Genomic DNA, 24,174 nt, shown 5'->3' on the forward strand with positions numbered 1-24,174 from the left:
AAAACGGTCACGCAGCCACACAAATAACAAAAAAAAATCTCTTTGTAGTTTAGTAAGTAATTTATTAGTAAACATTCAAACAAGCGCGACAAGCTTGAACTTACATGACTACATTTTCGATCGCCAGTGGTAAATTTTTCACCTCTCATTTGCTACGAAAGGAGTTCTCGCTATTGTGAGGATATAATGCAGTGCTTAGCTGCATTAATAAGATCCATGGTGTCTCGGGGTGAAGGCACTGCGAATAGTATTCGGATGGTGGTTGTATTTCACTGAGCTAATAAAATGCCAATGTTGACTGCACTTGGGTCGGTTTTTCAAACCAGCGCGTCATTTGGACTGGCCACTTTTGTTGTGCAATTAGGATTTCTAGAATAGGTATAGTATGAGGTGCTTGATAATAATAATAATAATATCTACTTACTGTCAGTTTCAATAACTCTATCTACCAATGACTTTCATACTATTTTGACACGTTAAAAGTTACAACCTGTCAAAATCGAATGAAAGTAACAACCTACCAGTCATCGTTAGATAGAGTTTATTTATTTATTTATTATAATTGAAACTGGCAGTTAGTGATATTTCACACACGGCTTTCCAACCCTGATATAAAGATAAATTGGTTAAAAACCAACAAAATGTATATGTAGCTGTCGTGCTTGACAATTGAATTGAGTAATGGTTAAAGTTGACTACGGATCAAAAAACGGGCGGCCTGACGTTTTTTTTTTACTTTTAGTGTTCAAACGGCTGCAAAAATATTATCAATCTGTAAAGTTGCGCCACAAATATTGCCAGCTCATCCAGCACCGTTCACGAGGTAGCCGCGATGTCGTCGCAGCAAAGAGATTGAGATCCCCATTCAGAGCTTTGTAGATCAACTAATGAGGCACTAGGTGCTTTATTTGCTACCTATGACCTAGATTCTAGTGGGGTAAAAGTTGCTTTAAATTTTGGCTTTCCCTTATTTTTTTTATTTGAGTTTAGCTTTGTTTAAGTTGGCCAAGTTATTTTTATTTTGTAAATCATCGTTGGCACTTCAATAGATCCTCAATATCTGAAATAAAAATATAAAATAAATACCTACATTGACATTCCCCCACAAAGATTTTCTTCTTCTTCGAATGCCACTGCCCTACTGGGGGTTTGTAGCTCTGAATACTTCAGTCTGTTCTTCGCCAAGCAGCTGACGCTCACGATAGGCTTTTCTCTTAAGGCGGGTACTACAAACTGCTCTAATCTGTAATGTATGCAATGTAACACACCAGAATCACTTTTATCGGGATCAACAGCGAATATTACTCGTACGTTTGTGGCTATTTGTGTTGCAAGTGCAGTGCAGACCTCCGCCTCCGAGCTCAGACTAAACAGACGGAAATACTCACGCGTTGCCTCTTCCGTGGCTCACCCACTGTTTACCATGTTGAATTATTTGATTAGCTTTTTGGCGATGTTTTAGACGACCGAATGGTGTAGTGGTTAGTAACCCTGACTGCTATGCTGAAGGTTCGACTCCCGGCTGTGGCAGATATTTGTTTAAAGACAGATATTTGTACTCGGGTGTTAATAACATGTATACATATATCAGCCGTTCGATACCCATATTTCAGGCTCTGCCTAGTTTAGGGTCGGATGGCTGTGTGTGAGATGTTCCATGTCTGATTTTTTGCCGCAAACTGATTCTATATTATAGTTTTTGTATCGGAACATTCTTATACGTATTGCTTGCTACGTGCTTTATTTTTAAGAAACTGTTAGCCGCTTTAGACCAGGACTAAACACATTACATTAACAAATGATACATACATGTGTGAGCAATTAGACCGTGCACAGAACCACCCAACGACTAAAATCTAATATTTGCCGGTCAATTCTAAGTCTTACGTTGTACAAATTAAGAGCAGTACAAAAGCCAAAATTATCTTTTCCGCAGTACCTACGTTTCTGTCTCAAATATATCTGTTTACTGAGAACCAGGGGGTCACTCTATATGACGAAAAACTAAGTTTCGGAGCGCTGCTGCGCGAACCCCGACTCTATCTCGTTGTATGAAACGTGCCGATTGCAAGACAGCTCTCGTTCAAACATTTTTCGTCAGTATAGAGTAAAGTTTCAGTGATTTTTCATTGCAGCTGCAAAATATGTCGGGCTGCAGTTATTTAGAGGAGTCATAAATTATGTGCAACGGGAGGCGCGATCTGTCCGCCGCGCCGCCATCTTGGGACATTGTCATTCTTGGACACCCTGTCTCCGCTGCACGGGTCTGTTATGTATAGACAGATAAACGTCGTTGTACCTCAATTAACGATAAATACGACGCCGAAATTGGTGGAAAGTCTTCTCCTATAACAAATCCGTACCGCGGGGACTGGTGTTTTTTTAATTATTATCTATTTAATAAAAAAAATAGATGACTAGTTTTAAATCCATATCCCTTGAGACTTACTAGAAAAAAAATATGTCAATTGCCCATTATTTCCGCAAAAATAATCAAAAAACAAATCCATTTATAATATTAGATTACTTAGTATATAGATCAATTGATAAGAATCAGTTTATTTTAACTAACAACGCACACTCAAATTTATCTCATACAAACGTAACCGTAACGTATGTACTTCGGACGTTAGTACTTTTAGATATTATGAATGAATATCATATAACTGGTGGTACATAATATACATAGGTAGGTAGTAAAATTTTCTATTTTCATTGTTTGGTCGCGCAAGAAAAACCGGAAATAACCGGAGTGGAATTGGGAGTGAATACGGAAATTAAAATATAATACCAACGGAATCCAATAGAACTTATATATTTTTTATAACCTCACATCCGGAAAATCTTAGGCAGGTATACGTTTCTTATTCCTTCCTATAGAGCGATATCAAAATGGTCAGTACCTTTTGATTTTTGTTGTCTGTAGTCTACTGATGTCCATCCATCTTGCTTATTTTTTAATAAAAGGCAACGATATTTGAATACGAACTAGATCGGTGCAAAAGAAACTTCTCGACAAATAACACCCTGCTTCTACCACTGCGCTCTTATCCTAATCCTAACTAATATTATAAATGCGAAAGTAACTGTGTCTGTCTGTCTGTTTGTTACTCTTTCACGCCAAAACTACTGAACGGATTTGAACGAAATTTGGTATACATACGGTCTAGACCCTGGGAAAGAACATAGGCTACTTTTTATCCCGGAATTCCCACGGGAAAACTTTTTAAGGCGAAGCGAAGCGCGCGGGAACAGCTACTTTTGAATAAGTTCGGTTACAAAATTTTTGACTTCATTGGTACAGTGGTAGGTAATTTAAAAACAGTTGGACAGTGAACAAAATGCGGTAATTTTTTTGTTTAGTTTTTGTATGTGTCACATCATTTTGTTCGTATATTGTTAATCAAAGCTGTTTAGAAAAAAAATATACAACACAAAATCTAAATTCAGTTAACAAATCATTTGACACGCATTTTTAATGTTTCGTAAATACTCTGGCCATCCGGTTGTTCAACAGCACACACTACACGCACACCTCAATAACATCTATCATATTTTTTGTGATGTGATGATACAGACAGATTTGCCTCTCTGATGCATAAAGACCCAGATCTGTTTAACGACTAAGAGGAAAGATTTATGAGCAACAGTTTTATTTAGAGTACAATCGTTGGATTTTGTAGAAAAATAGTCGTGTGTCTTGTGTTTGTAAGTTAACTTGCTAAATGGTTGGGTAACAGCAAATTTCATGTTATTGTACAAAATATTCATGGTGTTACAAAAGTGGCATAGTACAAAAAAAAAACACGCACTCACGCCTAGTACTAATGTACTCCCTTGCGGGGTAGGCAGAGGTGCATTGCTGCACCCACTTTTCGCCAGAGTGTTATGTTAGTCCCAATGTAATAGGGGGTGGGCCTATTGCCATTTTACGGGCACATCCAAGACCCGAGAACAAATATCTGTGTTTAAACAAATATCTGCCCCAGCCGGGAATCGAACCCGGGACCATCGGCTCAGTAGTCAGGGTCACTAACCACTACGCCATTCGGTCGTCCTGGCATAGTACCTAATCCAAAAAGGGTGACGTAGGGGGTCATTGCAAAAAAGTTTTGTTCTACGACTCTAGAAAATTAAATATACAGTTAGTTAGCCATCGTATTTATAATTTTACCACCATCATGATCCCGAGGGTGATAGTTTAGTGTATTTTTATAACAGTTTTATGTTTATCGCGATCGGATCCCGCGGGAGCGCCTACAAGATCGGATCTTTATAAAAGAAACATTTAAGTAAACTTAGCAACATCTATAAAAGTAGTTGCTGCTTGCCACCTTAAAACCTACTAAGAATGTCCGAATCGCCCCTCTAAAATACATACTTACGAATGATTTTTCATGGAAGCAGTAATTTAGATGAAATTGACAATTATGGTGGTAAATGGGATACATCCGACACCTAGGATACTTTTCATCCCGAATGTCCCACGGACTGACATTGATAATTATTTTCTTTCATTTTAGAGTTCATATTTTTTGCTATTTAGAGCGCCATTTTACCTGTAATATACCTATTAGATGTAGAGCATGATATAGGACGTCACACAAGCCGCCATAAATTAGCCTTGTCATTAGCACGGGAACTAAAACATTTCCGCTTCCGGTTAATATTGATATATCGAGTCCAGGCACGTACTCTCGCCTGAAGCGACTGCATTTCAGCATATACCTACTATATGTATATTATGTACCTTGAATATCTACGTATGATAAAGTGCATTTAGTGCCAAAATTATAACCGGCGTTTATGCTTTAAAAAAATATTACTCTAGCTCTACAGGGTGTTGCAAAAAGGGTATACTAAGCCGAAACCTACATGTGCAGCATGGTATATCTAAGCCTGAAACTGAAATCAGAATTTGAAAATTCACGAAAAAAAAAAAACATTTTCCATAGAAACTTTGTTGGTCACGTGACTTTTACTATGGAAAAAAAAAATCGCGAATTTTTAAATTCTGATTTCAGTTTCGGGCTTATATGCTTGTATACCAATTTTGCAACACCCTGTATAACATATTGGTTAGTACACTCGTAAGCAATGAAAAAGTTCCACCCACGTAATAAGTATTTACTATGTTAGTTTGTAATATTCTGATGTGCTGTAAAATGTACTTCAATATTGCAGACAGCGCAAGCCGTCACTTTGCTAGCCTTTTCCGTTTAGAGTAAATTTGTTGCTATACGTCACTGTAACTGTTTCATTAGAAAGAAAGAAAGAAAAAAATAATACAATACAAACAAACAAGGTTGCTGTCCAGAGCGTCAAAAAGGCACCAGCTCAGCGTGTGCTGTGGCCAGAGCGCTGGTTTTCAGCTGGCCCTTAGTGTTGTGACCTCAGTCACGAACGCGAGGTAGATATACTTATAATTAGGATCGGTTGTGTTGTGTTGTGTGTATGTGTGGAATGTGTGTATATTTGAGTAAGCTAGGTAGGTGTCTAAGTAGATATAAGTAAGTAACTAAGTACATTAAGTGAAAAATATATATTTATAAATAATAAGACGCAAAATACTTACTAGTATATTAATAAACCATAAATAATAGAATAGATAAAATATAAATGCGTAACATAATATAATAAGAGTTAAATAAAAGTACGTAAGTATAGTAAGTAGGTAGCCGATCCGGATATCACAAATACATTATATTAGTGACTAAGGTATTCCTTGATAATTGATATTCGGTTGATAATTGAACTCCAGTATAAAAAATATGCCCTTGAATCATGGATAGAATTTATATCCCCGCCAGCTCATATATTATCTGAAATTGGCCGTAAAATATTTGATACTTAACTGTAAAATTATTAATTTTCAGGTGTGAAAAATTTAAACGTTTTATAGTTTTTATTTCTATTATGATAGTGATGGCGTCCTTAGCCTATTGGCACCAAATCAAATCAAATTAATATATTTCATAACGTATTCTGACGTCTCTATACGTTGTAAAGTAAATATTTTGCCAAGTCGTGGTAAAGTTATAATTTTGTTTGGAATTAAGACAAAATTATTAATCACCTGTAATTTATAAAATATATAGATATGTATGTATATTTTTTTTAAAGATAGCGTGTATTGCTGTACCACTTTTCTTTTTATATCAACTATTCACAAATTTCAGGCATTATGTAAAAAAACATATGCTGAGCGGATATCACACTTTCATTCATCAAGAATCCTTAAAATAATATAACTTATATGGAAAATATATCATAATCAATTAAGTACCTACTTATTTATATAGATTCAGATCTATTAAAGATTGGAGATCGATTCATAGAAACATCCCGTAATACTATTCTGTAAGAAATTCATCGTTGGCTCATTGCTGAAACTCAAAATATCATCACTGAAACTGAAAACCTAATGTTATTTCTTAGATACTTAATACATAATATACCTATTGTTTATTTAACAATTAGCATTCGTTAAGTGAATATTGTTCGTATTATATACCATACATCAAGTTATTTAATAAAAATATATGTTTTATACTAAAGTTCATAAACCCACTCCCAGAACAGATGATGTCATCTAGCTAGCTATATCTAGAGGCATTATTAATATTTCGTTTCACACCCACACTCAGACAATTACATGTTCATCTCGTCACTAAAATTATTAAACTTTCTCACGTCGTTCAAAATAATTGCCACGATAACACCCGCCACAAACTAGTGCTCCACAACACCGGTCTGATGGCTCCTTCTGTGATCTTCTAGCATGTCGACCCGCGACCGATGAGGCCAGAGACAAACTGCGCAAACTATGAAACGAAGAAAACATGACACAGGCCGTATCACTGCTCAAATTCATAAAAATACCAAAAAAGTACCAGCGACTCTAGAATAAAAATGGCGCCCGCCGCGAACTCAACACTGCCACAGTAGTTCACCGAACCAAAGTGCCTTACCTCAACGAACTGTTTAAGCAATAAGACGGTGCTTCGAAAACAATAAAAAAAACTTTAATAAAAAATAGTGTTAATAATTATAGTAAAAATCGAACAAAAAAGGAACGATTCAAAAAATATGCGCGTTACCGAACCGACGACTGAACTCACTCACTCGCAGCGTTTACAATGTTAGACGTGTTCCGCGGCTTGAAGAATCTTATAAAGGTCAACTACATACACATCGACTCGCCAGTCTTCCGGCTGCACTACTCCATCACGGTCATCCTGCTGATCGCCTTCAGCCTGATCGTGACGACGCGCCAGTACGTGGGCAACCCCATCGACTGCATCCACACTAAGGACATCCCAGAGGACGTGCTGAACACCTACTGCTGGATCCACTCCACGTACACGCTGAAGAGCTTCTTCAACAAGAAGGTGGGGGTGGAGGTGCCGTACCCCGGCATCGGGAACTCGCGGGAGAAAGGGAAGGAAGACATGAGCGACAGGAAGATATACAAGTACTACCAATGGGTGTGCTTTTGCCTATTTTTTCAGGTGAGTGCTCGTTTTTTTTATTGTTGAGTTGAATGTATGTGAAACTGTCAGTTCACGAGACTTTTAAACAATTTCAAGATGTTTCAGTGTAAATTTCAGTTTTACATTATAATTTAATAGTACCTACTTTTACATAGGTACCTATCAAATTCTCGCTGAATAAGAATTCCGTATGCAACCCCGACGGAGCGGACTGATCGAAATAGGTTTTCAATTAATACGTTGTTTCCCGTTTGAGCTTCGACGTCTGTGTTTTTAGCGCCAAAAACTTTGAATGGCGGTTCAGGAGGGGTCACTCTCTAAATAGACGAACAAACGAATAAAATTTCACCAAATTCAACACGCAAACGGTACGCTCAATACAACGATACAGAGCCGTGGTTCCCGAATCGCTTCGAAACTTCGGAAAAACAAAACTGCAGCGCTAACCACGACTCTATATCGTTGTTCGTCGATTTAGAGAGTAACCCCCAGGGCACGTTTCAGTGATGTTCCTAAACCGATCCAATTTGGGCTTCAGCAGACGGATAGCTATCCAAAGAGATGTTCCAAAGTTTTTACTTCCTGAAGGTCGTAAAATTGTATGGTATTTTCTACACTACAACAGCATCATTCACCTGATTATACCCACATTTGAACTGTGGCCAGAAAACTGCAAATTGGGGTAGGCTTGGTATTCCCACCGGCGCGAAGTGAGCCGCGGTGCTAATTAGTCGCAGCGTGACTGCAGCCAACTTCGCGCGCCTGGACTGTCGAAGTTCAAGCCTCGGGACGTGCGAGTGTGTGCGTGCATAATGACGAGACAACACACTTACATTCATCTAAGTAATTCTGTACTTACTCTCTCAATAGTCTCAATACTTAGGCCCTGTTCCACAATGTCTGGTTAGTGGCTACTTGTGAGATAAAATACATGCTGTCACTCTCTGTTGTTATATTTTTGACAGTGACAGCATGTATTTTATCTCACAAGTAGCCACTAACCAGACATTGTGGAACAGGGCCTTAGTGAGAACTTCAATGAGGACCATCAAGGGAATGAGCGGGTCAACATCCTGACGTAAACACCATCTTATAGTATAAAAAAAAACACGCACTCACGCCTTGTACTAATGTACTCCCTTGCGGGGTAGGCAGAGGTGCATTGCTGCACTCATTTTTCGCCAGAGTGTTATGTTAGTCCCAATGTAATAGGGGGCGGGCCTATTGCCATTTTACGGGCACATCCAAGACCCGAGAACAGATATTTGTGTTTAAACAAATATCTGCCCCAGCCGGGAATCGAACCCGGGACCATCGGCTCAGTAGTCAGGGTCACTAACCACTACGCCATTCGGTCGTCTTCTAGTATAGTAATATTATTATGCTCAAAATATGTTGTCAGATTTGCTATACTCTATAGATACTAAAGGACTGAACAAACCAACTTCTAATTCTGAACTTTTTACGGTTGTAGAACTGAGGTAACGAGACTTGTTTTTTTTTCAATTTATATTTTTGTTGGCTACCGTTTTTGTCAAACAAAAGGGATCCTCTTGTACCGCCCGGATTGTCGTGTTACAAATGTGTTTCAATAGGCCTATAGTGCGACAAACTAATCTGTTCCGGTGAGAGCGAATTAAATTGATCCATATCTCATAACTTACCAATGAATTATACATTCATATAGATTAGATGGGTTTATTAATTAAAAGCGCAAGGGCGAATTACCACTACAGGCTTACTTGAAATCTTATAGAATCAAGAAATACTTATTAGACATTTACGTGAGCTATCACCGGAACAGATACGTTTGTGGCACTGTAAGTTTGTTATTTTAAACAGATATATCGTAACATTATTATGTACTGGACCACTCGTCGTCTGGTTCCATTTTAGTGCGCACTGACACGGTTAGTTTTCAGAATTTATACTTCTTACAATGTGCTGAATGATGACATTATAGCAGAGTATTATTATATTTATTAGTTATTACCTAGTATTAGTAACACTCGCCAACGAGACTTGTTCACGTAGAATCATCATCGATATTAATATGTATACTGTGCGACAAACTTATATGTTCCGGGGAGAGCGAACTAAATTGATCCATATCTCATTACTTACTAATGAATTGTTTAATATTAGATGGGTTTATTAACACCGCAAGAGCGAATTAACAATACGAGCAAAGTTAAGATCTTATAGAATTAAGAAATATTAGACATTCATGTGAGCTGTCGCCGGAACAGATAAGTTTTTGGCACTGTACTTAGGTATTTAACTAATCGATGTTCTTCTTATCGTTTATATAAGTTGATAGTGTGGAAAATACAACTTTACTGTGGAGCTTAGAAAAGACATACGCAGAGTTGTACGTTTTTTTTAAAGTCATGTGGAATTTTAAATCTGTGTTTGTCAATTTCTATCCATTTATGTAAACACAAAGACGGGTTTGACGACCGCATAGATACTAACCTGACTTCCATGCCGAAGGTCTCGGGATCGATTCCCGGCCGGCCGGGGAAGAGTGTGAGAGAGATGTGTGAGATAAGCCTACGTATTATTATTGCTGCCTTTATTTAAGGTGTCCTTACTTTAAAGTTCCTTTGTTTAACTCACTGGTAGACATTTAACTTCAGAGGCGATGAATGGTAAGGCTAGCTCATACTTGGTTCTCACCTAAATTAACAAATAAACCTACAATATATTAGATGGTATTAGCGGTGGTCGACTAAATATTTTGATTACCTAAAATTCCGAATTTCATTTTGATTAACGACACTAGTTTTACAGGACATTAAAGAACATAATAAAAATTGTGAAACAGGTCGTTTGTAAACAGAGCTTGTATGTAATGTACTAGTGATGGGAGGCCCGTTGGACTGGAAAATTATTTTTAAGATAAGATTAAGATAAAGAAATATTTATTATGAATTAAAGTTAATACCTTAGGCTTGACGGTAAAAACATCTCCTGATGCTGTTATTGGCATGGCCAATTAATATTATCTTATCTTTAATGTATCTTAAAAAAGTCATGAGCTTATGACAAAAATATAAAATTATGGTTTTCCTGAAAAAAATACTTACCTATTTAAAAAATAATAAGTTATAAACTTATTTAATATCAATATAAATAATCTAAGTGTATAATAATTATTATTTCATGAAAATATGCTAATTTCATTTTTTTTGTGGCAACCAAAAATATAATTTTAATCCAATCTTTGCTCTTGGAAAAGAATTCAACGCGTAAAAAGCTCATATTACATCATTTACGCTGTCTGAATCTTTAAATCAAATATAAATTCATTTAGGGCCACTTGCACCAACATATTAAATCTAGATTTAGTGTTAAATCTCGATTTAGTGTCAAATTTTATATGGACTAACGTTTCTTAAATCGAAATTTGACACTAAATCTAGATTTAATATGTTGGTGCAAGGGGCCCTTAGTGATTTTGGTTAGATTAAGTAAAACGAAGATATTATTAACCATAATAATGATTACTAATTTGTGAAAGATCCTCATTTTACCGCTTTCAACAGCAATAACCTTAAAAGCTGTTCGACTAACTTTCCCATCACTAGTACACACGGGGCGCTAATAATAGCGGCTTTGTTTTAGTTGATCTGTTTACGAGTACAGTCGGCCGTTGCGACACGCGCACGCGCAGGTATTAATAACTATTACATGTACAGGGTGCTCATAAAAATTACTGACAAAAAAATAGGCGATTCTAGTAGTCTTCACAGTCATGTCTTTTACTGTTCTATAGGGCCACTTGCACAAAGATATTAAATCTAGATTTAGTGTCAAATTTTGATTTTAAACACGTCAATCCATATAAATTGATGGCTGAAATTGAGATTTAGCACTAAGGGTGGGTTGCACCATTTAACTTTAACTATTACAAACGTCAAATCCCTTGACGAGAGAGATCAATCTTCAAGGGATTTGACGTTTGTAATAGTTAAAGTTAAATGGTGCAACCCACACTAAGTTTAGATTAAATATGTTTATGCAAGTCGCCCCTAGTGTTAAAAAGTCGTATGTTAACATATTGAATTAACAAAACTAAAAGACGACCGAATGGCGTAGTGGTTAGTGACCCTGACTACTGAGCCGATGGTCCCGGGCTCGATTCCCGGCTGGGGCAGATATTTGTTTAAACACAGATATTTGTTCTCGGGTCTTGGATGTGCCCGTAAAATGGCAATAGGCCCGCCCCCTATTACATTGGGACTAACATAACACTCTGGCGAAAAGTGGGTGCAGCAATGCACCTCTGCCTACCCCGCAAGGGAGTACAAGGCGTGAGTGCGTGTTTTTTTTTTTCAAAACTAAAAATATATGTGGAACGTATAAAAAAAACTGAAATATAATATGTACATCTACATACGAAACAACATTCAAATAACTCTGTTACATTGAACTAGTTACTAATTAAAAAATTAACTTACCTTCGTTCAAAAGCTCTGTGTCAACACACTATGGCAAATTATATGTATAAACGAAATAAAACATACATAAGCAACTTACAATTTTTTGAGGAAACTATCTTAAAATTAGGTCACAGAGAGGATTCGACCTTATTTAGTTAGTGAAAACAATGGGAGGGGCGCTAAAATGGTGACTCGCCTCCGAATGCAAAACAGACAACCAATATTAAGATAATAAGAGCTTCTTAGCGCTCCGTTTGAATTTTTTTATTCGTATGATGTTAGTGTTAAGGTGGAGTTGTTTACATCATGTAGATTTTTATGAAAATCTACGTTAAATTTTTTCGTCAGTAGGTATAGATATTATGTGGAAACAATAATTTAATTTTTTTATTTTTTATTTATTTATTTAAGCAAACATTAAATACATTTAGGTTACAAATGAATAGTGCGTCGGAAACCTGTTAGGAAACTAACAAACGTTTTAACAAAATAAATGTTATCTGGATTTAAAAAAAATGTTTGGTAACTTTAAAATTATGGCCCACTAAATCTACGGCAAAATAAACTTTAAAACTCAAGTAGTAATTAACCAAAACTAGCAATTACGTGAATATACGAATAGTTTTATCTGAAGTAACACCTCAAGTCTGCCAACAAAAACACGATTAGCAACCACAACGAATAGCGTTACTAATCCTGATTTTGGACACTTGTTTTGGCAGACCAACCACTGCACACAGTAGTATTAAAAAAAATACATTTAACATACAAAAAAAACTGGAAATTCAAATTTGGAATCCTTATTTTTTTTAAATCGCCGCCAAGAAACCGGCCCTTAAACTACAACTCTGCTCTTTCTAGCATTAGCATGTTATAAAAATTTGCATAGATTCCGGGGCGTCCTGTATTTGTTCTTCGTAATGTAATGTAAGCAGTATTCTTTTGCCAAAATTAGCTTCCTTACTACTTCGGGACAGGCGACCCCCTATTACGATCTGTTTTATTTGAATAAGTATACTCTTCGTGAGTTTTTTGGTCCTGCTCATGTTTTTACGAGCGTGTTTTAGTTTATATGTTGTCGTAATGCGAGTGGAGTGGCGTATAAACGTATTCTTAACGATTATAGGTCATGTTCGGGGGTGTATCACCTATAGCTAAGCCCATAATTATACCTATGTGCTTTGCTATAGGTGATACACCCAATGATACTCCATATTATGGGGGAAGTGAAACATGTAGTCACATAAGCAACAGTTTCTCAAGAAAATCTAATGTAACTTGTAGGTATTTCGAGATGACTTGTTTTCTTGTTAGTAATATTATATTTTAATTTAAATGTTAATCACATATACACAAATAAGCGACAGCAATTCCCCACATATTTTAACTTCCTTTTGGCAGCAACCACCTCATGTGTCTTGAGTCATGTAGTTTACACCGAAAACAGGAAGGCGGTCCCTGGCAGGCCGCCTGAACAGCGACATGTCGTTACAGTAATGGTGACAGCTCATTAAACCCACTTTGAATAACTTGCGAGCCACAATAAATTCAGCACAAGTGGTCTGTAACTATGTTGTTGTTTTAATTTATTGATTGATTGATTGGTGTTGGTTTATTTCGTTACAATGTTTGGTTTAAATACGTATATACCTACATAAGTCATGCGGTCTGGCCCGCTGGACTCAACCATTCATGGCAGGCCTGTGTGTAACACTAACATTATTTAATAAACAGGCCGTAAATCATTTTTTCATAAATTTTCAAAATTTGCAGTACCTATATAATTGGTTCAGAATGACCCTTTTTCACTACTTTAACCCTCTTTCGGTAACACCCTGTATAAACCTGAATGTGTCTATGGTCTGGCATTCTCTGTAGTCATCGATAGACGTTCGAGAATTAGCATAGAACAAGCAGCGCCCCTCCTTACACTTGTATTGGCTAAATGGCGGCCGTTTGTCTCAAGGTTTACTGCGACTAATGAATAATGTCAACTGTGGGACATCAGGTAATTATAAATTACACTGAAATTAATAACGGGTGAAAATCTTGCAATTATTAGTAATGTTTTTTTTTGTGCTTTGAGGTGACTTTGTTTTTTAATGTTATGTAATGTTTTTTTAAAACCTTAGGGTGGAAGGATATTTTGTTTAAAGAGGGGTCAAGTGTACTAAAGAATTCTAAAGGAAAAATTAAAATAATGATTTAGTTAGTATATGTGCGTACTTGCATTTATGTATGCTAGGTAGTTGGTTTTGTAAGATAATTATCGTAGTGTGATAGTGTCATCTCATCTCATAAAGTTTTCATGTTTTTATTAATTGTTCAGGCTACAATCGATGATTTTTAAAATGGATGCTTTTGGAAGGAAGAGGAATGAGTATCATTGTGAGTTAGTACATTTATAAGACTAAGATTAACACTATAGAAATGTACTGATGCGGTCTCCCTCACACGCCGACGTTGGCGCGTAGACATAGTGAGCATCGTGACGCGGCCAACGGCGTGACGCTGGAAGCGACCTACGGCGTAAATAGGAGACCAAGGCCTAACAAATTGTTTTTTCACGTTTGAAGCATTAAAATGCGAATAAGAAGCTTTCAAATAAAAAATATAGTATTGCAATAGTATTTAGCCGGTCCGTAGAAAGGCTGAATTCTATTTCCGTGAGTTTAAACTATTTCTACTTTTAGACTTGAATCGGTAGTTTTAATTAGAGCAATTAGAATTATGTTGTGAGGCGCATTCGATCTCGTTCTAACGTGGAGATAGGCCCCGCAGGTGGTCGGACACATTAGCGCTTTTACCCACTAGAGACAAAGAGTTGTTTATAATCATAATCATAATCATAATTTTATTTCATTTTCATTTACAGAGGTACAGTATATAATATAAAATTTTTAATATTAATTAGGCTATATTGAATGTGGTCTGTATATAGATTATATTCGCCTCTGTTCCCTACACTAGGTAATCCTGTATTGTAGGGTCACAGCGGTTTACAATGGTGTGACAAGTAACAGTTAACTTTAATTATAAACTGAATTAACTTAAATGATGTTAACATTGATAACTCTAATCATAACATAGCTCTTTTAGGTAAGAGGTAAGTATGTTAAATTTGAATATAAACTTATCATGCGTTTTTTGTGCAAATACACTCATTCATTCATTAATATAATTTAAATAAAAATATGCAATTCAATTTTAGTAATGAACACAAAATTATAAATAATATTAAAAGAGAATAATTTAAATACATGCATTGTTGAGTGGAGAGTAATTATATTATGAGTGTTTGCGTGCGTGTGCGTGTGTGTGTGTGTTTGTGTGTGTGTGTGTGTGTGTGTGTGTGTGTGTGTGTGTGTGTGTGTGTGTGTGTGTGTGTGTGTGTGTGTGTGTGTGTGTGTGTGTGTGTGTGTGTGTGTGTGTGTGAGTGTTGTGTGTGTGAGTGTGTGTGTGTGTGTGTATACCTATGCGTGTATGGCTCGTGTTAGTAACTTGTTTTAAGGAATTCCTGTGTCTCTAGGTAGTTCTTTTCTGAAAGGAAGTTGTGGATTTGTTTGGCACAATGGGTACGTGTTAGATTTAATAGATTTAATGTTTTACTCAGTTGGTTGTAAATGAAAGGTCCTAGGAAGGAGTGTTTTTTTTGGGCAAAAACAGTGTGAGTCGATGGCATTATAAAGATACGATCTGTTCTTCTTTGAGTATTCATTTTAAGTTTTATTTCATCAAGGTTAATGGTACAGTGTTGTTTTATTATTAAATGTTTTATATACAGTTGGCGAACTGATAACACTGAGCAGTCATTGTATAGCTGAGTTGTGGCGTAACGTCTGGGTTTAAAAAACATCACTTTTAGAAGGAGGCGCTGAGCGCGCTCCAGCGGGAGCATATGCGTCTGAGCTGCGGCACCCCATGCTGTGATGCAGTAGCCAAGTATGGACTGGGCGAGAGCGTAGTAGACCATCATTAATACATCACGATCTGCCACATGCCTGAGCTTTTTAAAGATGCGGATCAATTTGCGAGTTCTACCACAGAGGATTCGGATATGCTCAGACCAGTTAAGTTTTTCATCGATGATGACACCAAGATATTTTATTGAAGATTTCCGCTCTAATACAGGGCAACAACAGCTCAGTGTGTTACTGCACCCGTGCAACACCAGGTCTAGGTTACTTGATGGGAGCGAACGTGCAGTGATTGCAAAGGTGACGTATTTTGTCTTAGTTGTGTTTGCAGTCAGTAAGTTATCTTGGAGCCAAGCAGAAACTTTTCGCAAACCTTCGTTAGAGTGTTGCTGAACATCTGCCCAAGATGGCCCATGAAACAAGAGAACTGTGTCGTCAGCAAAGGTAATTACTTGGCCATTTGTGATGGTCATCTTACACAGTTCATTAATGTACACGAGGAACAGTGTGGGGCCCAGTATACTTCCCTGTGGCACTCCAAAATTAACAACAGCATAGTCACCCTCGTCATTACCAATCTTCACTTTCTGTTTTCTGTTTGAGAGGTAACTCTGAAACCACAGCAAGGGCAGACCACGGATTCCAATACTTTCCAGTTTTGCCAACAGTATGGGGATGGACACGGTATCAAACGCTTTGGCAAAGTCCAAGAAAACGCCTAAACACCTCTCCCCCCTGTCGAGTTTACTGGTAACAAAACTGGTGAGTTGAGTAACTGCATCCTCAGTTGACCGTTTCGTCCTGAACCCAAATTGGTTGTTGGATAAGATATTTCTGGACTCCAGGAAGTTTTTCAGCCTTTTATTTACCAGTTTCTCCAATATTTTAGAAAGTGCCGGTAAAAGAGATATAGGCCTGTAGTTTGATACGTCATCTCCATCCCCGCCCTTGTGAATAGGACGGATTGTAGATACCTTTAAAGCATCAGGCACTACTCCAGTATCAATGCTGAGGGTACATATTTTAGTTATAGGCATCAGCAATGAGTCATGAGCAAGTTTAATCAGCCTATTTGATATCCTGTCCACTCCAGGAGCCGAGTCACTCTTAAGGGATTTTATCATTGAGCTAATTTCGAATTCATCAGGTGGTAGGAGCAAGAACGAGTCCAAGGCACATCCATCCGATTTAATTTTGTGGGCCAACTCAGTTTCTGTGCATTTTGTATTGGACAAGATGTTGTGTGCCAATGTAGATCCAATAGTCGAAAAGTATTCATTCGTTTTGTTTAGTGAATCGTTCACATCCATTCCCTTTTTTAATAATCCATCAGAGTTATTAGACTTATTATTGGTGTTGCATATTCTCTTAACTTGTTTCCAAACTCCTTTACTATCACCTCCTTGTTTCTTTAACTCGGCCTGGTCGTATAAGTTTTTAGATTTTCTTATGGCTGCTTTGCATATATTTCTATAATCTAGATAGGTTTTTCTGAGAGTGGCATCTTTGGGATTATTTCTTACTTTATTGTGCAGTTTATCTCGCTTAGCTATAGATTTCATTAGCCCAACTGTTACCCATGGGGATATATTTTGCCTTGATCGTGGTATAGAAGTTATTGTAGTATTGTGTGCTATTAAATTGGATACGATGGTTATAAATTTATCAGTTATTTCATTTACGTTCTCAGAGTTGAGTACCTCGTCCCATTGTATTGTTTCCAACTCCTGACAGATGGCGTTATAATTAATTTTTGTTTTAGTTTTATTTTTATGGGCAATACATATAGTGCGGGATTCAGTGCAGAGGATGACAGGTGAATGGTCTGTAATCGAGGGTGGCAGAACTACTACTGTAGACTCATTCATGGACTTGATCATGCAGTGGTCAAGACAAGTATTGCTAGGATCCCGAGTTGGAAATTGGTGACCTGGGAGCAATCCATGCGTGGCCAGCATATTCAGATAGTAAGAGGCATCAATTTCATTATTGTTATTATGTTTTATGTCCAGGTTTACGTCTCCAAGAATGAATAGGTTAGGAAACATTTTGTATTTATCAAGGATAAGGTCCAGTTCGTCACAGAATTCGGATAGTTTCCTATTAAATGGTGGTCTATATATAGCTATGAAAGCATATTCCTTACCAAGTGTGATAACCAGGCAATTGGTGTTTGGAATTATCTCTTCAATGACTTTGTAATTTTGTAGGGAATGTTTAATAAAAATAACGATGCCATCATTTTGGTTAATGTAATTGCTAGAAGTAAAGATATCATATCCCGGAATTTGAGGAAGATTATTTTGTTGTTGTGAAAGCCAGCATTCAGTAAGAATAATGATATCGAAGTCTGAGTTTATTTGATTCAAAAGTAACACAAAGTTGTCAAAATTTTTATTACAATAAATACTACGAATGTTTAAGGATAATGCTGTAACTGTCCTATTATTAAGTTTTATGTATGTCTTGCACTGCTCGGGTTCGGATAAGTAGAAGGATCGAGACACATTGACTTCGTCAATGCTCGGTCCTATATCCCTGTGGTTGATCATGATTTTTAATATGATGTATAAAGAACCTGGAACGAACTTGTTTCCAGGAGCATGTTATCTTGTAAGATTTGAACCCTGCAAGTGCTCTGTGTTGGAGTTGAACATACATAGAATTTTTTTTGGATTGGAATTGGATATTAAGAATACGGTGTGTAAAAGGTAGTATGTGTGGGTGATTTAAAGTGTGTGAATGATTTGTGTGAGCAGTACTGGATGATGGAGATGTTGAGTGTGTGTAACAATAGTAGTGCGTGCTTACAAAATAGGTTATTAAAGACAAAATTACATAAAACAAGCAAGTAATCAATTCATTTTTGCATAGTCATTTGGAATTGGGTGCTAAATTATTGATATCTTCCAATTGTTTCTCATTAGCGATTAATATGTATGGTGCATTGTCATCTTTTCTGAGAAACACTCTTCCGCTCGATGTCCAGCAGTATTTGTAGTCTTTGGATTTTGCATATTCACGTGAGAGATAAAATAATCTTTTTGCTTTGGCTGTCAAATGCTCTCCAACATATACCGCCTTAGAGGGCCCTTCAAAGCCAAGATGAGTTGAATTAAATTTGTCGTTTTTATTACTTGAGTTAAAAGCCTTTATTCCTTTTATTAAGTTTTTCTTGTCTATAGCAGAATTAAGATTGACGACGATTGGTTTGTTCGCCTCTGGTTTACCAGGAAGGCGCCGAATGTCTTTGATGTCTTTATTGCTTATTTCAACGTTGGCAGTTTTGGCTGTGTCTATTGCTATTTTCAACAGGTCATCAAGGTTTTCTTTAGGTTTTGTAGGTACATTCCGAATTTCTAATAGCGTAAGAGAGGCTTGTCTGTCTAGTTCTTCAATTTTACTCTCAATAAGACTTATTTGCTTGTCGTTTGCAGAACAATTCTCTTCAAGTGTGCTTACTTTAATTGATACAACATCCAGTTTAGTAGATAAATTATCCACGCACTTTTCAATTGAATCAGTAGATTTTTGAAGCAATATGTTTTGTGATTTGATCTCACTTATAATTGCATGCATGTCCTCTATGACTTCCTTGTGTTTAGCGGAGTTGGTATTTAATGATTCTTGTAGTAATTGAATTTTATTGTTTTGTACTTCAAATAGATTTCTCATTTCCGACATGAACGCATTCATTCCCATTTCCATATTTAGGCTATCTTCATGTTTTCTCTTCATCCTATTCCTATAAGCAATGTTATGTTGGTCAAACGGGGTTGATGCAGTATCAAGCGTGTCGCTGTTAGCAATTTTTAATTCGTCTGATTTTTCGTTTAACTCCATATCACCTTGAGGTTGAGGCGTTGTTGGTGGTGAACGCTGCAGAGGCATTAGAAAAATCACAAAAGAAAGAAACGTCGAGCCTGGGATCGAACCTGAGTTACCGTCTTGAGTGGACGGTGCGTTCGCGGCTAGACCACTGCGACAGTTGACGAAGAAGTCGAATTTCTCAACTATAAGATATGAAGACGTGACCAAGTTCGAAATCAGTTACTATTCTTGCGTATTACGTTTTGTACACTGACCCTCACTCTTTAAAAATAACTTTGCTTATTTTCTTCATTTTAGCACTATTTCACGTAAGTTTTAGTTCACTTTTAATACGTATTGATAGAAACTTAGGTTTGCACTTGTTTTTACGCGTTAAATATGCGTAATTCTTCTGTTTTGATTTTTTAAAACGGAGCGTTAGGAAGTTACTTGTACACTCGGCGCGGGTAGCGGGGGGAATGAATGTTTGCTGAGGGAGTTTGTGTGTCTTCAATAATTAGTATAACTCGTATTTGCTTTATTAGGCGTTTCTCACACTACCATCATGATCATGACGCTGCATGCAAACGCATTCACTCAACAGTGAATGCGTTTCCGGACGTTGCTTGTAAGTATTGCCGTTTGTACAGAAAACACGCACCGTTCAATGAACAGGGTGTTCAGTTGTCAAGTAGCTATAATAGATGTCACTATCCTTCAGCCTATATCGCGGTATTAAGTTGTATCTTGTATTATTAACCCTTTGTTCAATATCAATAAACGTTGCTTCTACTACCAGCGATCAGATCATAAGGCTACCAAGCCTTTTCACGGTCCTTCGAGCCGGATCTACGTGCGTCCGTGCAAGTCACGCAACATCCAGCGTGATGCGGGGCAGTGCATGTACTACTAACTTGTAACATACTCGTGACAGTTAGGACGAAGAGTTTTTGATTATCTTGATGTTATTTTGCTGATTCTTTAAATCAGGTACAAGATAGAATTTCCACGGAAAAAAACTCAAACAGCGAACTTCGAAACACGCGAGAAAATTCTGTTCAACATCTACCAGATGGATCACTAATTCGGTAAACCTAAAGCTTATGTAAAATAACTTATAGATAAATACCACTACACTAAACCCATGAATATTTAACCGTGAACCACGTGGGAGCCTCACAAATCCGCCGGCCGAAAATTAGTCTAGCTTATGGGCGAGCGGACAATGGCTAAATAATAGAGGCCCACCGATATCTGATGCTGTGTAAGTCATCTTTTGTTGCGGAGCCGGTCAATTTGCCAACAGAGGTGTGTGTGTGTGTGTGTGTGTGTGTCTCAGGGGACCCAGGTTCAATGCGCGGCGGTCACGTGTTGCCTTAATGCAATGGTGGCGTCAGCGAAACTGGGAAGTGAAATGGATGAAATAAAATGATTTAGTACAAAAAGGGATGACTGAAATCGTACAACGAATTTTGTAGTTCATGAAAAAAGAGAGTGGATTGATAGAATTTTGATCATGTTTATTTCCCAGATACACTCACGAGCAATGAAACAGTTCCAGTGAAAATAACAGCACCAAATTACTCCAAAACTGAAAAGACTTTTGCCGCCGTCTGCAATATTAAAGTACTTTCAACAGCGCATCAGAATATTACCAACAAAAAACGTATTACCAACTAATAACGTCATTTGGTGTCGACATTTTGTAAAGTGGATCTTTTTCATTGCATGTACCTAAGTGTATAATAAAAATACATTTGTAGTAATACAGGGAATCCGATATGACATCTTTACCAATCGGCCCAATGTCCACACTTTGAGCAAATGAATAAATTATTTACCATTTTCAAATAATAATGGCGCCCGGAATAACTAATCGGGACACAATTAAGGCAATTAAATATTTCAGGTTGATTCCAACTGAAACTAAATTTAGTTTACATATTGAATAACTGTAAAACAGAACCTATTTACTTATTATTGTACCACACTCACAAAATTTATTTACTTATAATATTTAAAAGCTTAGGTACATCTACAAATGTTAAATTAACTATTTACAATTAATTAACCGATGGATCACTATGCCTATTAAATTACCTTATGTACCTACAACAAAGTAAAATTAAAAAAATGGCATTGGACAATGGAAACACACTTTTTAGTGACTATCATATTCACACACACACACACACACATACACAAGCCAAACTTATAAGACCAGTAGGGTGCTTTTCCACCAGAGATGTGCTATGCTACGAAGCTATGGATGCGTTTGATATCCACCAATCATATTATTGGTGCACATAGCTTAGCACTGGTGGAAACGGATTCAACTAAGATATGTTTTTTGTATGGAATGATGCGTGCTATGGATGTGTGCTATGGATGCGTGCTATGGATATGTGCTATGGACCATCGCGAGTGGTGTAGCTATGTATGTGCAGAGCCCCGTCGTTTCCCTACTATCGATACATAGCATAGCTCGAGATGCGCATCTTTCTCGCACAGCTACTTTGCGGCGGCGCATCTTCGTAGCGCATCTTCCTCGCACAGCTACCTAGCGTAGTATTGGTGGAAACGGTCACATATTTTCGTAGCGTAGATATCACATCTTCGCAGCATAGCTGCATAGCACATCTCTGGTGGAAAAGCACCCGTAGTGTTGGGCTGGAGGTTAAACCCACCTCTGCAATCGCAAGTTAAAAATAAACAAAACACTGATGCCTACTTGTATCTCTAGAGAATTTGCTCGATTTGGGTATGTCTGGATTATGAGACACCTATTTAAGTTAGTTAATTTTAAATCGCTGTTATATTGAATGTGTAATTTTGGTCTTATTCAAAAATATGTGGTTTCGAATCCCCGCGCACTTGAAGTTCACACTCTTACGATAGTGAAAAACATTGTGAGGAAACAACATCCTATCGTCGAGGATTTGAAACCTCCGGATATATACGATTACTTATATCATTACAGAACATTAAATTTAGGTACGCTATGTGTGTTCAAATCCCTAATCCTAGCTGCACACATAACACACCAAACTTCAGCTTTACAAAGTAAGAGCCTAGCCAACCTCTTCTCAGTAAAGTTATTAACCCTTCCTTGTGCAATAACCGCGGGAACCGACCTATATTGGATCTGACTGTACCCCATTCACTTTATTCGGTCCCGCAACACCAGCAAAAGCCGTTGCAAAACATACGGTAACGGGTGGAATTAAGACCATGGTCCGGCTGAAAGCTCGCGATCAGGGGACATTATGAAAGTGAACCGTGAGTAGATATTGCTAGGCTAATAATATTCACTTCCGGGACTCAAACCCGGGCTGCATCGAGTGTTATTTGTTCCAGTTTCGATAATCGCTCAATTATTGTGGCTCCCGACTTGAGCTGGCCAAGTTTTAATAGAGAGATGGACATATTTTATTCACGCCGCCGATATGTTTGGATATCGGGCTGTTGGTTGCTTTTTAAAGATGGCTAAATGCATTTCTTTGGGTTTTGTGTTTGGCTTTTATGTAGTGTAGGTTTGTGTTTAATCCATGATAATATACTGGCAAATTATTTTGTTGTGGTACAGCGTAAGGATATTTTTTTTGTAAGTAGAGGTAAAGTACAAAGGTGTTTAGATAAATAATGTGAAAATTAAATAACAACATCATGATAAAGACGATGATGAACAATTTGTTCTTTGACAGAGAGGGACAAATCAGTTCAATAGCTAAACTAACTTTTTTATGAATAAGGGGTTAGACTACAATAGATCTGGACCAAGGTTTGTCAGCATAAAAGCTTTAGCCCCAATTTCACCATACTCGGTTAGAGCATAACCAGGGATTAGTGGATGACTTTTGACACATCTGTCAAGAATTTGACGGTCGAATGGCGTAGTGGTTAGTGGCCCTGACTGCTATGCCGAAGGTCCCGGGTTCGATTCCCGGCTGGGGCAGATATTTGTTAAAAGACAGATATTTGTACTCGGGTCGTGGGTGTTGATATTTATATTTAGTATCTATCTATCTATGTATTTGTGTAGATATATCAGCTGTCCGACACCCATAACACAGGTTTTGCCTAGCTTGGGGTCGGATGGCCGTGTGTGAGATGTCCCCACATATTTATTTATTTAATTTATAGAGATGAGGTATATCATAACTTAGCCAGCCAGATTAGCCGTTAGTCGCTAACTGCCCAGATGGGCTAGCACGGGACGCAAGACAGGCACATTGCGCGGTCACTAGAGCAAGCGCGACACAGGTAACTTTTGTCACGTCTTGCGCCCCGTGCTAGGCTAGCAGGATGATGCCGGACTTATAGCAGACGTCACAGGGGGAGGCCCCTTCCAATAGGTGAATAGCATCCACCTTTGGGATGCATGAAAGGAGTTCGGGCTATGAGTTTGACAGCTTGGCAGCGATATAATAGAACCAACTTTATCGCAAAACTACAGTCGATTGGGCCAACTGTAGGCCTTAGATTTATAGTGCCCTAATTTTTCAATGC

General features: G+C 37.5%; 1 protein-coding gene across 4 annotated transcripts in view; it reads left to right on the forward strand.

Moving 5' to 3' along the window:
• The window catches only part of LOC105391859 (innexin shaking-B), a 56,842-nt gene that overhangs the window by 21,943 nt on the left and 10,725 nt on the right, over positions 1-24,174 (forward strand). For 3 of the 4 annotated variants that reach the window (XM_011563420.3, XM_011563418.3, XM_011563419.3), the window contains exon 2: positions 6,781-7,511. In XM_011563420.3, coding sequence (XP_011561722.1) covers positions 7,140-7,511 — 372 coding nt within the window. In that variant the 5' untranslated portion in view covers positions 6,781-7,139. Of the gene's footprint in view, positions 1-6,545; positions 7,512-24,174 lie in introns of those variants that run through there. The other variant, XM_048626068.1, reaches the window with a different exon arrangement.

The sequence above is a fragment of the Plutella xylostella genome, chromosome 15 (assembly GCF_932276165.1).
Source record: "Plutella xylostella chromosome 15, ilPluXylo3.1, whole genome shotgun sequence".
Taxonomy (NCBI): Eukaryota; Metazoa; Arthropoda; class Insecta; order Lepidoptera; family Plutellidae; genus Plutella; species Plutella xylostella.